Genomic DNA, 16,137 nt, shown 5'->3' on the forward strand with positions numbered 1-16,137 from the left:
TAAAATTGTTTTCTGTTCAAATATAACCCTTGGGAGAGGCCTTCTCTGATCACCCTGCCTATGAAAAATAGAATTTGGACATCATACCCCTGCACTCTTTACCCCTTTAGCCTGTGTTCTCTCTCTTTTTTTTTATGACTATTTTAATAAGTTTTTTTTTTTTTAAATTATTGGGACACCTGCGTGACTCAGTTAGTTACGACTCGACTGTAGATTTTGATGCAGGACAGGGTCTCATGGTTGTGAGATCAAGCCCATGTGTCAGGCTCAGGCTGGGTGTTGGAGCCTGCTTAAGATTCTCAATCTCTGTCTCTTTCTCTGTTTGCCCCTTTCTGGTTTGTGTGTGTATGCTCTCCCTTAAAAACTTTTTTTTATTATTAAAGTGTAGTTGACATACAGTGGTATATTAATTTCAACATAGTGATGTAACAATTCTATATTACTCAGTCTTACCACATTCAGTGTCATCACCATACAACATGACTACAATATTACTGACTATATTTCCAATGTTGTATTTTTCATTTCTGACTTATTTATTTTATAACTGGAAGACCATACCTTTTAATCCCCTTTATTCCTTCTCACTTTGGCAATCAACAGTTTGTTGATTAGTAAATCTGTGTTTGTGCATTTGTTTTGATTTTTAGATTACACATATATGTGAAATCATATGGTATCTATCTTTCTCTGACTTATTTAATTTAGCATAATACCCTCTAGGTCCATCTATGTTGTGGCAAATGGCATGATCTCGTTCTTTTTTATGGCTGAGTAATATCCCATTGTGTGTATGTGTGTGCCTGTGTTTTCTTTACCTATTCATCTACTGATGGGCACTTGGGTTGCCTCCATATCTCAGCTATTATAAATGATGTAGCAATAAACATATAGGTGCATATATGTTTTTAAATTTGATTTTTTCATTTTCTTTGGGTAAATATCTACTAGTGGAATTACTGAATCATATGATAGTTCTATTTTTAATTTTTTTGAGGAACTCTACACTGTTTATCACAGTGATTGTACCATTTTACATGGCACAATTCCTTTTTCTCCACATCCTCGTCAATGCTGGTTTCTTATCTTTTTGATTTTAGCCATTCTAACAGGTATGAGATGATATGTACTGTGGTTTTGATTTGCATTTCCCTGGTTAATGATGTTGAGCATCTTTTCATGTGTCTATTGGCCATCTGTATGTATTCTTTGGAAAAATGTCTATTCAGATCCTCTGCCCCTTTTTAAATTGGATTATTTGGCCTTAGGGATGGTTGAGTTGTATAATTTCTTTATATTTTAGCTATGATCCCTTATCAGATACTTTCTTATAAATATTTTCTCCAATTCAGTAGGTTGATTTTTCATTTTGTTGATGGTCTCTTACTATGTGCACTCTCTATTCCCTTAGCATGCTTCAGTTTTCTTAAAAGCACCATCATTATCTGATTCTTTTTTTTTTTTTTTTTTGTTTTTGTTCATGGCTCTGTCTTCAGTACCTTAAAGTTTCCAGTACATGGTAGGTGCACAGGAATCATTTCGTGAGCAAAGGATAGAATATAATTTTATGGCTCTCTCACTTAAGGGATGTCAAGTATAATAAAATAAGAATTTGAATCTATACATTTTAACTCACATCTGTTATTTTCATCAAATATATTGCCCTTCGTGTTAAAATTATTTTTACACCAGGGCTACATATAGGTAGCAAAAATGACTAATTATCATTTCATCTCTCTCTACACAATATCTGGTTGAAGTTCCTATAAAGGCTAAAAAGTTTGAGACCAAAAAGACCCCAAAATAAAACCAAAGCAAAGACAAAGCAAACAAATAAATGAAACTAAGAAAATGTGGATCATTTAGGAATGAATGAACAGGTTGTTTTAAGTCCGAAAAATAGGCTACCTTGCCAAGCAGGTAGGTTCAGAAGCAGTCGGAATTGTACTACATACAAATTGTACTTCAAAAGTAAACATAGAAAAAAACAAGAGATGTTCTTGGGAAAGCAGCATTGAATATCCATTTTGGTCACTGAAAGGCACTTTTGATAACTCAGAATCAAAAAATTACTCATTCTGCTGCATCTGACTCATAGTTTCCTGTTAATTTCCCCCCACCCCTTATGATACAAATCAATAGCACTGCCTGGATCTGTTTTTCCATTTCAATCTAGCTAAAGGGAATGGAAATTTTTATAAAGAAGCATGAAACATGTCAAAATACAAAACTATTTATAGCTTACAAATATATGATCTAAAGAACAAAACAGGACCTTCTAATTGTGTGCCAGCATGTTAAGGATGTTATCAGAAACCTTTGTACACATTCAGAAAATCCTGCCCTTGTATAAGGAATTTAGAGTATTTTAGTTAATGTGTTTTTCTGTGGGTAGAAAAAGACGGTGGGACTTGTCTAAAAGAAGTTGAGTTTAGCATATTACATCAAATATAATATATACAGACTTAAGAATCTGCTTTTTGAAATACTTTTTTTATGTATGTGTTTATCTAATGAAGATGCTATGAATGCCACACGGAGGTTTTTTCTCCTCTTAAAGTATGAAATGAAAGATAGTTTATCATTAGAATACAATTTTATGAGCTAACGTGGCCTTAAAATTAAAGTCCCCTAAAATTAAAAACAGTTGAACTAAAGTTCTCTCATAATCTTTTGAGGTCATTTACCAAGAAAACTGAAATAAAACTCACAAAATGACTTAGTTTTATTTGGAGGAATATATTTTTTAAAGAACTAAAAAATGAACTATAAAATCAATTAATTTTTAAATCATAAGCTTAACAATTCTCCAGTTGTTATCTTTATTCATGCTTTTCATCAACCTAAAGGGCATCATACTATTTATATAAATTTTATCCAAATTAAATATGTAGACAAGGGTGACTCCTTCAATTCACCATAGTGTTTAGTGCATTTCAATATTTGCTTTTTATTGCTGTTCATCCCAAAATGCTTTTGTGTCTTTAAGAAAATGTATAATATCAAGCATAAATCTATCTTTGTCTCTTACTCTTTGTTCAAAATTACTAAATCAGGGTCTCACCACAATGGGGTCCTATTAATATAAAATTCTATTATGCAAATATAGCACTGCTTTCGGAAAATGAGTAATTATTAGAACTTTCCTCAAAGGAAATAAAGTATCATGAACTATCTTAAAAAGCGTAAGAGGGAAGAGAAAAAAAAAAGACATAAGTTTAATAAAAACTGGAATGCTGAAAGGAATTACTTTAGTGCAATGTATTTAATTACTTGCATTCTAAACCCTCGATAAATTGTCTGCTTTAATCACAGGGCTAGGGTTACCTGGTCTATTAATAGTTTACGGGTGTGAAACAGTGTCTGCCAGAGTTAATTAGCTAAGGGGCAAGTTTTTGTTAATCTCCAAATGATTCTTTTGTATATGGTGGCACTTGAATTAAATGAACTGAGATATCAAATTTAAAAGGATTTCCATGGTTTCTAAGTAAATTCTAAAGCAACCTCTGGTTCTCCAACAGAACATTACACATTTCAAATTAATGTTTAACATTAAGAATATGCTTTATTCATGTAAGGGAACTGTGCACATGTGAAAAGGATACACAGCAATATATTCACTACTGATATGACACTTTTCAGTTTAAACAAAGTAAATCAATATACAGTTATTATACTACCATCCTAAGCCCAGCACATGAATAATACCTAACATCTTATTAGACAGTTGAGTATTTCAGTATGAAAATAAACTATAAACAGCCCAAACTGGACTTAAAAAAAAAAACAAAACACAAGTTAACCTCTTGTAAGCCAGGAAATATGTCCTGAATAATTAACTTTTTACATAATAGGTTACTTAGTAGCAACCTACTGATTATTCATTCAACAAATAATACTCCCTAAAAACCTGCTTGTGGAGCCTGTTCAACCTTCCAAAAGAGAAATTATTGCCTTAGAAATCAAGGTGTACTATCACAGACGCTTAAGGCCATGCCTCTAGAACTTCCTGTTAATAAGTGATTTTATATTCATATTGACAATTTTAATTTCAAGCACGGACTATAAATAATCAGACCCAATTCTAATTTTAAAAGATTCAACAACTCAAACTGCTACAATGTCTTTCACATAATTAAATGAATTTCCAAGAATTAAGAGGGAAAGAAAAGAGAAAATGGAGAAAAAAGAAAAAATAATTTTCAATTATCTTATTAACTGGAAATATATTATCAATAACTAGAAATATAATATTACTCTTTTCTCCTATCACATACCTCGGTCTCTGTGATGGGCCTTGACCTGGGGTTTCATCTACCCCTGGGAGACCACTGTTGGACTCAAATCTCTTTGAAGCTTCACTTTTCCGTACTAAAGAATGAAAAAAAGGAATGAAAAAATATAACCCAGGCAATAAAAATATAAAGTAACTTATTTAAAATGAAAACATTTTATGTATTGCTTTAAAATTACCAATAAGATAATTTTTACAAATTATATTCATACCACCAAATTAATGACATAACGTCATTAGATTCTTCAGAGGTAAGTCAAGTTACTTTTGAAGACAGTGAATTATTTCCTATCATGAAAATAACTACATTGTTGTTTGATAAAACTGCTATTAAGTTCCTATAATATTGTTAAAATAAGTAACTGGCAACTTTTTATAATTTTTAAATTTTATACAGAATTATTCTTTTGATACCTTATATCTTAACACTGCTGAAAAAGAAGAACATTCATGGATTCTTTAAAATATTTTGGTTATTCAGATGCCTCTTACCTTGTAGGAAATCTGATTCAGAGGAAATAATAGATGGACTTTCACTGGAAGTACTAAAGATATCACTGTGGTAAGTTTTATATCTTCGAATTGGTTCTAAAAGGATTAAAACAGAAACATTAGAAAGCAAATCCATGAACTGTTCACACAAATCAGATATTACATTTTACTCTTATGAGACTAAAACATTTATGTATTGCTTTTTTTAAAAAAATATTTTTATTTATTTCTAGGAGAGAGAGAGAGAGAGAGACAGCGTGAGCAGGGGAGGGTCAGAGAGAGAGGGAGACACAGACTCTGAAACAGGCTCCAGGCTCTGAGCTGGCAGTCAGCACAGAGCCTGATGCGGGGCTCGAACCCACAAACCGTGAGATCATGACCTAAGCGAAAGTCGGATGCTCAAACCGACTAAGCCACCCAGGCACCCCTATGTATTGCTTTAAAATTACCAGTTGCTAGATGATACTCAAACAATGGGATTCCAATTTTAAGGCAGTTCAGCATACTGGTTAAGAACCTGGACTATGACACCAGATTGCCTGGGTTTGAATCTCAACTCACTACTTGCCAGGTGGGCGACACCTTAAGAAGGTAACTGAAGCTTCCTGTGGCTCAACTTCTTCATCTGAAAAGCAGGTATCATAATAGTATACACTTAGTAGCACTGTTGTCAGCATTAGAGGAAGTGATATATGCAAAGCTCTTAGAATACAGTGGATGTGTCTACGGCCATACCACTCCGAACATCCCCGATCTCATCTGATCTCGGAACCTAAGCAGGGTTGGGCCTGGTTTGTACTTGGATAGGAGAATAGAGTGGATGTTATATAAACATCATCATTAAGCAGTTTTTGAATGCTTACTATGTTTAATTCTCTGTGTTTCACGTTATAAAGAGATAGAAAACCGAAAGACACAGTCCCCAGCTCAAATAATTGAAAATGTTTAAGTACAAAATACTTAATTCAAGACAGGATGTTTAGATCCACCATAGAATGAGATGAATAAGCATTGGGAGTGTGTGTGGGGTACTTTGTGAGGTTGAACAGTGTGTGCCCTGTATGAGGTGGGCAGGACCACATTAAAATAAAAATTCTATCTTCTAAATGTTTTTAGCTCATCTCTTCTTTAGCATACTCATGGTCATAGATCATTATTCATCTCATGTCTGGACTACTTCATGTATCCTAGATTCTTTCTTCTTCAATCTTGCCCATTTCATATTATGATTCACATTACAGAGCGTGAACTTTCCAGAAATGAAAATTTGGGCATATTGCTATCCTTTCTTAAAGTCTTCAAAATATAGTTTATAAACTCCTTAGCTTGATATTCAAAGCGTTTAACAACCTGGTCTCTGACTACATTTATAGCAGTGGCTCTTCATACTGTGGACTCACAGATATACTTGTTAGAATTGTTAGAATTAGATGGAAATGACAAACCTCTCTCCACCCACTCCCCAAGACATACAAAAACACATTTAAATAGAGCTTTAAAAACTCAATGTAAAAAAAAAAGTAGATTAGATGAGTTATCTGAATCTTTGTGGCAGATTGGAATGTCTGAGCATGATGTTAATCAGTGGAAAATAAGCCTGCAGATTGGGAGAGACTAAAATTGCAAATGATACTGGGGAAATTGATGAAAAAATGTGAAGGAGACAGGAGATGGAAAAACACCCCAACACACATGGATGATCAGTTTGGCAAGGAGGAAGAACTTTTTCTTAAGAGAAAGAAATGATGAACAAGGGAAAGAGTGAAAATATAGGAGGAATCCCAAGATACTCATATCAGAAGAGTCTTATTCCTACTAATAAAAAAGTGAATTACCTCCTGGGTGCCAGTGGCTGGGAGCTTGAGAAGCGTAAAGAAATTCTGCTATGAAGGATGTGATAAGAGTCAGTAAAAACCACATGAAAGCTTTTATACAGCCATGAGAGTTTAGATTACACTAGAAAGCATGAATTTTACTGGAACCAATCAGAATGGCTCTGTGGCTTTTTTTTGGCAGTAGAGAAGGAAAACCACAGGAAACTCCTGGAACTGAGGGGAGAAATGGGATGTATGACAGAATACAAAGGAGACATGTGAGGGATTCATTTTAATTAGTTTGCAAGCTTGGAACAAGAGCTTTGCAAAATGAATTATTCCTGTGCTGCAAGGTGTTCAGCAGAGATTGCTAAAGGAAAAAGAGATGGAAAAATGAATGAAATAGTCAAATGGCACCATAGAACCCAGGCATGTAGAACCAAGACAGATATGATGTGCTGGCAGGATTGGGAAGTCATGCTGAGCTAAAACTTTAAAAAAATGAGAAGAGTAGAAGTAAAAATGGCCATGGAATTGATCGAGAGGAAGTTGCGCCTTGTTCTTGTGCCAATGTTTACCTTGAACAGTAAGCATGATATAGAAGACTCCTACTTTGTTCAGCTTTACACACACTGAAAATGAGTATTAAATAATACTACAATTAGTGAAAAGGGCTTTGGGATTGAAAATCCAAAGACTTACCAATACTTCTAAAAAATGATTCCATTCTACCACAAGGAAGTCTTACAGTAAATAAGATAACTTAAAAAAATTCCTCTGGTTTAAGATGTTATTTGAAAAGATTATAGAAGACATTAAACAATGGTTTTGTTTAATTCTATTTAAATTTAATGAACATAGTTAAATGATTACTTAAGAACTGCTATTTTCAAGGGGGCACTAATAAACTTTTTCTTATATTGCTATAGAATCCCCATGTTAATTTTTTGAGGGATTTTTCCAAGGTAACTTAAAGAAATTATAAACCTGGCATTGCAATGTACAGTAAATAAAATGAACAAGGCCAAGGAGTGGACTCAAAACTACAGAGGGAATAAGGTTTTTACCTTACAAAGAAAAATACAAAGTTGCAATAAGCCTATTTAGTAGACAGAATAGAGAACTTCTCTCAGATGTTATGCCATGCAATAATAATTTCATACCCCCCATTAAATGAATTTATTGTTTCATAGCTATTTCTGCCAAATGGCTGCTGGATAGTAAATACATTTAAATTTAAATTTCCATTCTTTGGTGGTGCTTTATAATTGTTCTTATATTATTTCATGTGTCCATATTCTCTTTCCTTTTTATAATTCTTGGGTTCCTTCTGTGAGGCAAATTAATGCAGTGTTGATTATTCCCTCTTAAAAGTATAACAACAAATCATTTTCCCGTGATGAACTGTTGGTCTGTAAATGTTCTCAGTACCACACCCTGGGGGGAGGGCGGGCAGTGCCTTATGATCCTGTATTGCTTTATAGTAATGGGGCACTAGTATTCCAGAAACATGCAATCGATTACTAGTTTTGCAGCAGTACTAGGGGATGAGAAGACTTCTGTTTTTTTTTCTTTTTCTAAGACTGGGGTAGGAATGGGCAGTCTATGTTAATTAGAGTGTACGAATCTCTTTTGTAAGCTTCGTATTCTGGAATATTTCTTTCAAAATGCTTTTAGCCATGTTCCTTTCATGTAATGGCATGGCCAGATTAAAGTTCCAGGCAATATTTACTACTCAGTCATGCTTACGAGCAAAGCTAGCCTTTGAAAGTATAGGCTTTCTATTTCTGAATTAAGTAATAAATTGAACCATTTCAGTAATTCTTATAAAATTCAGTACAAACATAAATTACTACAAACCTATCCTTTACCAAGACAGTATCTTGCATTGGTGTATATGGAGAGGCACGTTTTGCATGCTTTTTTTTTTTTTAATTTTTTTAAATTTATTTCTGAGAGAGAGAGACAGTGTGAGTAGGGGAGGGTCAGAAAGAGAGGGAGACACAGAATCCAAAACAGGCTCCAGGCTCTGAGATGGCAGTCAGCACAGAACCCGACACAGGGCTTGAACCCACGAACCGTGAGATCATGACCTGAGCCGAAGTCGGCCACTTAACCAACTGAGCCACCCAGGCGCCCCACGTTTTGCATGCTTACAGATCAAACAATCTGACAGGAACATGGCTTGGCCTTCTGAGATGACCTACTTGAAGACACCCAGTAGACACTAACTAGTTCCAGAGAAGCTTTCGTCCTCTGTTCTGGTCTGCAGAAGGGTAGTTCCTAATTATCTATGAGGTGTCCTAACATTATTGAGAACCTTTCTTTTTGCAGGATCCAGATACCACAGACATGTTTTCTATCTACATTTAAATATATATATTTAATATATGTAATAATATAAGCACTTTAGATTTGTTCTAGATCCCAAGAATGTGGTATTAATTGAGTGATTAAGAAAGAAAACCAGCTTTTTTATTATGAAAACTTCTATACAGACACAAAAACAGAGAGTACAATAAATCATCACATACCCAGATCAAAACAACCTGGTGATTGTTATTTTAACTAAAAAGTGTTAGACTATTTTTTTTAAACAAAGAAATGCTCCTAAGTATTTATTGTGTACTACAAAGTTTTATGAATGCCATGAATGCCAACATTCTTGAATGATGTGCGTAGATCTATTAACAATATTCAAGACATCCAGATGGCTAACAGACGCATGAAAAGATGCTCAACATTATTCATCATCAGGGAAATACAAATCAAAACCATGATGAGATACCACCTCACACCTGTCAGAATGGGTAAAATTAACAACATAAGAAACAACAGGTTTTGGCAAGGATGCAGTGAAAGGGGAACGCTCTTGCAGTGTTGGTGGGAATGCAAACTGGTGGAGCTACTCTTAAGAACAGTGTGGTGGTGGGGCGCCCGGGTGGCTCAGTCAGTTAAGCGTCCAACTTCAGCTCAGGTCATGATCTCAGTTTGTGAGTTTGAGCCCTGCGTCAGGCTCTGTGCTCATAGCTTGGAGACTGGAGCCTGCTTCAGGTTCTGTGTCTCCCTCTCTCTCTGCCCCTCCCCCACTTATAATCTGTCTCTATCTCTCAAAAATAAATAAATGTAGGGGCGCCTGGGTGGCCTGGTCGGTTAAGCGTCCAACTTTCGCTTAGGTCATGATCTCGCAGTTCGTGGGTTCGGGCCCCGGGTCAGGCTCTGTGCTGACTGCCAGCTCAGAGCCTGGAGCCTCTTTCAGTCTGTGACTCCCTCTCTCTCTGACCCTCCCCTGCTCACGCTGTCTCTCTCTCTCCTAGAAATAAAAAAAAAAATTAAAAAAAATAAATAAATGTAAAAAAAGAAATTAAAATAAAGGAACAGTATGGAGGTTCCTCAAATAACTAAGAATAGAACACTCCAGCAATTGCACTATTAGGTATTTACTCCAAGGATACAAAAATACAGACTTGAAGGGTACATGTACCCTAATGTTTATAGCAACACTATCAATAGCCAAACTGTGGAGAGAGCCCAAATGTCCATCAATTGATGAATGGATAAAGAAGATGTACATATATACAATGGAATCTTATTTGGCCATTCACTTTATGTGGAATTCAAAAAACAAAATAGGTGAATGGGAAGGCAGGGGATGGAAAGAGGAGATAGGGAAATAAACCACAAGATACTCTTAACGATAGTGAACAAGCTTAATGGAGGGAGGTGGGTGAGAGGTGGGCTACATGGGTGATGGGCATTAAGGAGGGCACTTGTGAGGAGCACTGGGTGTTGTAAGTTAGTGGTGAATAACTAAATTCTACCACTGAACCTAATATTGCACTGTATGCTAACTAAAATTTAAATTAAAAAAAATCAAATATATATTTTATAAAATGGACATATGGCCACTTTCATTGAACTATAGCAAAATGTTAAGCTTTCACCATTATAATTGCAGAACTATATTTGGCTTTTGTGGGATAAAATTACATTCAATATCTAATTTGTTGGTTTGCAAATTTCTCAGTAAACATTTAAATGAAACCTACACTGAACAAATCATTTAGGGTCCATTTAGGGTCATGATTATTCCTCATTTTAACAATCAATTTCCTTCTCTTTGATTTCCTATGAATAGTTAGTTTTTAAATGTGTAAAATGAAGCTGTAGGAAAGAACCTTAGTGTATAAATAATAACAAGTACAAAAGAATAAATAAAATATTAAAATCAGTCTTGATTCCTTTTACCAAAAAAGTAGCACTAAATTGGGTGTATGTGAATCTATCTGTAGAAACAGACAAAATACATAGGCATATGTTCTCTCGCAAAAACATTTTGTAGAACAGTGGTGAGAGGTTGAGAAGAATAGGGTCTACAGAAGGATGGTTTAAATAACTAACATTTAGGGAGAAGTCTAGTTACAAAGATTCAGTAATCATACATACTCTGACAACTGAAGAGATCTTTTAGTTTCTAGCACTTTTTTTTTTTACCATAATTAAGAGTATGGTATTTCTTGTAAGAATACAAGATATGAAAATCTGACAAATATTTTATTATTCTTTAGCTGAAATTTGACCCGTTATTTTTTTATTAAAATATTTTAAAATATTTTAAATGCTTATTTATTTTTGAGAGAGGGAGAGAGATAGCACAAGTGGGGGAAGGAGAAGGAGAGAGAGGGAGACACAGAATCTGAAGCAGGTTCCAGACTCTAAGCTGTCAGCTCAGAGCTTGACGTGGGCCTTGAACCCATGAACTGTGAGATCATAACCTGAGCTGAAGTCAGATGCTTAACCGAGACACTTAGTGCCCCTGTAACCTGATCATTTAAACAAAATTCACTCCAACTCTAATAGACTCCACTTATAGTATCAATGAAAAGCAGCTTTTCAATAGGCTAGAGCATTTAGCCATAAGTTCTTGACAACTAAGAGTCACAATTTGCACTAACACTTAACACACTTAACACTTCAGTTAAATTTTTTTTCACACTTAACACTTTAAACATATAGTTGTGGTACCTGATCATGAACTATACTTTTAATATTTAGGGTATTATGAAGATTTGCATAATATTCTGAGCTTATATAAAGCTATTTCAGGTGAAACATTCAAATTTAGAATCTTCACATTAAAATGAACCTAACCAAGCATCAACTGTTAATCATTTATGAGTGACACATATTCAAGTTTAGACATTTAACATGCAGAAAGTGAGACGCAGACAACTGTAGCATCAGGAATTAAAGAATTACAAAAAATATTTTAAACCTTGCATTTTTAAGGTTATTAGCCCTAACAAAGTATTTCGGTTTTCAAATAAACCAGAGAAACAAAAATAATGATATTATGCTTTCATATATGAAATGTTTTTCTTTATGCTTTCTTTTCAAGGGATTAATTTTTAGAGATTAAAGATTATACCTTTTATATGTTCACAAGAGTCCACTGGATTCATATACCATGCAACATGATCTATGAATTAAACATGTTCTAAACCCCATTAAGAGCTAGAGATGATCAAAACATTTTTTAAACAGGAGGGACAGAACTCATGCAAATATAAATATATGTAATTGAGGAAAGATAAATGGGAAAATGCTCTATGAACTATAAATTACTTTATAGATGTAAAATTTGTGCAAAGCAGGAACAGTAAAAAGAATGAAGTCTCCAGTTCCCTCCTAAGAGTCATGTGCAATGTAGCAGTCACCAGTCTAGGCTGTGTCTTGCATCTGGGTTGGCTACCACTCCTCTAGCATCCTCCAGGATCCTGTGTTATGACTTTATTGCCTGTTCTAAATCTTTCAAATGAACAGCCAGAATTCTAAATGAAATTGACTGTCTTTACTGTTGGTTGGTCAGGCCACAACTTCTATTGAAGTTGGACAAAACACAGGAGAAGGATTTCCGCTCACTATGCACAATTCACCAGAAAATATTGTTGTATCACATATCTGAAATAGCATATACCAAATATTTAATGTTAATAACTATATTGCAATACTGTTTAGATTAAATGTAGGATATAGTGGTAGATACTAAGGGTACAGTTATGAATTACCCTATGCCAAATTTCTGATATCTACAGAAAGAGAAACAAATTCCTCAAAACAAGTAATTTCAATGAAAAAACATGCCATCATCCTAAACTGGGAAGGTGAGAGAAAGCTTCCTGAACCAGAAATGCCTGAAAGCTCTGATAGTCTTAAGGCAGAAAGCTGTATGAATAAAGTCATGGAAATGGAGAACTGGCTGGAGGGAGGGAAGAAGGGGAAGAGAGAGAGAGACAGAGAGACTGAGGGAATTCACCACATGGTATTGGTGTGGGGTGTGAGATGGGAAATGCTAAAAAGGATGAGACTGGAGAGACATGATCTAAGGAGCTAGAATTTTATCCTGCTCAGATGATGAAAAGTTCATGGCTGGGCAGAGAAGAAATTATTCAGATTTGTGTGGCAGAAAAATGAAAGACATAAATGGTAGTTGAAATAGCAATTTAGAAAGCTATTTCCATAGTCCACGGGAGCAAGGATTTGAGAGACTGGGATGGAATGAAGAAATACTTTGGAGATTTAAACTGCTAGGTCTGAAAAATTACTATGATACTGTTGCTAGTATGATGCCTCTTAAATCTTTCTTAAAACATAGCAATCTATGCTTCTTGGGTGTCTACTCCAAAGCCAAACTGGGTTCATGTTAATTATGTATGAGTTCAATTTAAATTAGGTCCCTAGTTTTTGATAAAATAGGCTGTGATTTCTGTAGACTCAAGAATCAATATTATGTTACTATGAATATAGATATTGGAAAGTTTGTATTTGTTTCATCATTAACTTTCTTTAGTGTTTAAAATGCAATTCCATTCTTTCAAAATGCATAAATCAAAGAAGGGAAGTAAATCGTTTATTCTCCTTTCCAAATGTTTCTCAAACTAAAGCTTCCCTCATTTGAATACTGGTATTTTATATTGGACTTACTTTATATGAGAATGGTATGAAGCTGTACTCTTTTAATATGGCAGCCGCTGGCATATATAGCTATGTAAATGTAAATGAAATATTCAGTTCCTCAGTTGCACTAGCCAGCACAATGTAAGTGCTCAACTGTCACATGTGGCTTGTAACCACTGAGTTGGGACCTTGTAGATATAGAACATTTCCTTCACTGAGGAAGTTCTGCTGGTCTAAAATATAAATCTCTTTAAAATTCAGTCTTAGAAATAGACTGGGCACTTGATTCTTTCTGGCCAAGATGTTGATTCCATCTATAATAGTGTGCTGTTCATAGATACAAAATATATTTGTATCATATCAGATATATTTTATTATCAATACCTGAAATAAATGCGGTATTTGACCAAATCACCTAAAATCCCTGCTTATTTATATTTACGTTTGTGGAACTGATATGAATGAAATAGAAACTGAATGTTAAATTATTTTAGTTCATTAAGTAATCCAAATAACAACATAAGATGAAGAAATAAAAACTGAATAGTTAATCTTTATCAGTTTTGGATTTTAGAAGAGAAGTTTTGAGAAAAAAATTTCTCTCTTATAACACGTCCCTAGAAGTATCCTACATGGTGAACTGTAATATTTATAAACCCACCCTCTTGCTTTTCTAAAATGCAACTACAAAAACATATGAGCTTTCAAATTCAATCTTCTCATGAAGATTGAAAATGAAACATTAAGGTGCCTCAATAATAACAGGCTCACATACTTTAGTGTTTACATATTCTAGTTGCATAACACAGAGTTTAAACTGCATTCACAAGGCAGTCATAGAACAGCAAAATTAGGCTAGACCAGAGGTCACAATATTGTCTTCTGTAACAATATTTAAGGCTGATGTACAGTAGTTTGACTTAAAACTCCTTAAATAGTAACATTTAACCACAGTCACTTTTGAAGGATTTAATTATATCTATTCTTCATATTCTCTTCTAGTATTTTTACAGAATACTGAGGAGTTTTGACTGTTGGAAGCAAAATGGTATTCATGGTCCCCACCCAGGGCGTGGAGTACTGTTCATACTACACTCACAGTACTGATTCCAAGTCAATCTCTCATAATCAGGAATGTGCTGCCAACCCACTCAGCAATGTTAGATACGGAGTGTGTGGTAATTACACACAAGACATATGGCGACAGATACTTCTATTAGAAAACAGACAATTTCTCAGATATTAAGATGGAGTAGAGAAGTGGAAAAAAGATACCAGGAACAAGGAAGAAGAAACGAGTAGACTAGGATAGTCCTATACTGAGGTGAAAGAAGTGAAAAGAATAAAGCCAAAAAAAAAGTGACATCACATTTTAAAACTAGTTTCCACAAGAGAAAACTGTTACTGTTTCTTCCTGGCCCATCCTTAATGCTTTCTGTATGCAGAGAACCATCTGAACGATTGTTAACTTAATAATTAGAGGAATGACTTTATATTTATAATTTTTAAACTTCAAGTATAGTTTCTTTCTTGGGGTCTTTTCTGTTCCTTTCTTGTTTTGTTCCCAAGGAAATCAGAACATTCAATGCCAAGCACAGCTTTTTAATAGTTTACTATCTGATCTTGCCAGCTACAGGATAACTGTCTTACAGATGCTACCATAGGAAAGCCTGGTTAAAACACTACCACAACAAACCATGCGACACAGTAGAGAGCTCCATCTTAACCTCTATCCAGTGTGGTCTGCTGCAGAAAGAACCAAAAGTGCCTTATTTGAGCCTTTTTTCATTGTACTATCATGTTTTACTGTACTGAAAATTACATAATTTTTTTAGGAAGAGACTTAACTGAGGGTTTTGTTAGGTGGTTAGTGGAATGTCCAACTTTTCAGGCAGTAAAAAATTTTCCAAACAATGTATTTGAAATGTATCTGGTTTCTGCTTGAATTCAGAGTGGAAAAAAAAAAATCTTATTCTGGATTTCAAGAGATCTGGATTCTAAATACAGCTCTGCTATAAATTATAAATTATGTATCTCCTGTGGCAAATTAGTCTAGTCTGGGCTTTTGAAAATGAGAGGTTTGGTTTAAATAGTATCTAGATTCCTTCCAGTACCAAATTCTGGTCTCTCCTGTGTTAGCTGGCTGATTGATGTCAGCTAAGGAGATGCTATAAATGCGATTTGGGTAAAGGCTCCTTTTGAGGAACTAAGGAAAGGGCTATACATCCGAGGTTGAAGGAGGCAACTATCTTCCCCATTAGTTCAATGAGCCTCCCTGCATGCCTAAAAGGACAAAGTGAAATTTAGCAATTTCTTTTCTTGCAATTGCTCTATTAACCTAACAAATACTAGATTTGTTAGTACATATACATATAGTACAAATACAAATACAGATTTTAAAAAAATTATGAAGTAGCATGATGTTGGAAATTCTTAGACTGGAGCTCCAAAATCTAGATGGAAATCTACAACCTCCCATGACAGAAACTCTATCATTAACTAGTTATGTGATCTTGGTTCAGTTATTAAATCTTCACTTGCTCAGGGATATGTATTCCAAGATCTCTTCTAATTCAAAAC

The 16,137-nt window shown here is 34.6% G+C and overlaps 1 protein-coding gene across 9 annotated transcripts in view; it reads right to left on the bottom strand.

Annotated features, from left to right (window-relative positions):
- PTPN13 (protein tyrosine phosphatase non-receptor type 13) overlaps window positions 1-16,137 on the bottom strand; it is a 199,399-nt gene that overhangs the window by 79,601 nt on the left and 103,661 nt on the right. For all 9 annotated transcript variants that reach the window (XM_077765150.1, XM_077765152.1, XM_077765151.1 and 6 more), the window contains 2 exons: window positions 4,787-4,882; window positions 4,278-4,371 (listed from right to left, as the gene is read on the bottom strand). In XM_077765150.1, coding sequence (XP_077621276.1) covers window positions 4,278-4,371; window positions 4,787-4,882 — 190 coding nt within the window. The remainder of the gene's footprint in view (window positions 1-4,277; window positions 4,372-4,786; window positions 4,883-16,137) is intronic.

Source organism: Crocuta crocuta, unplaced genomic scaffold (assembly GCF_008692635.1).
Source record: "Crocuta crocuta isolate KB4526 unplaced genomic scaffold, BGI_CrCroc_1.0 scaffold134, whole genome shotgun sequence".
Lineage (NCBI taxonomy): Eukaryota > Metazoa > Chordata > Mammalia > Carnivora > Hyaenidae > Crocuta > Crocuta crocuta.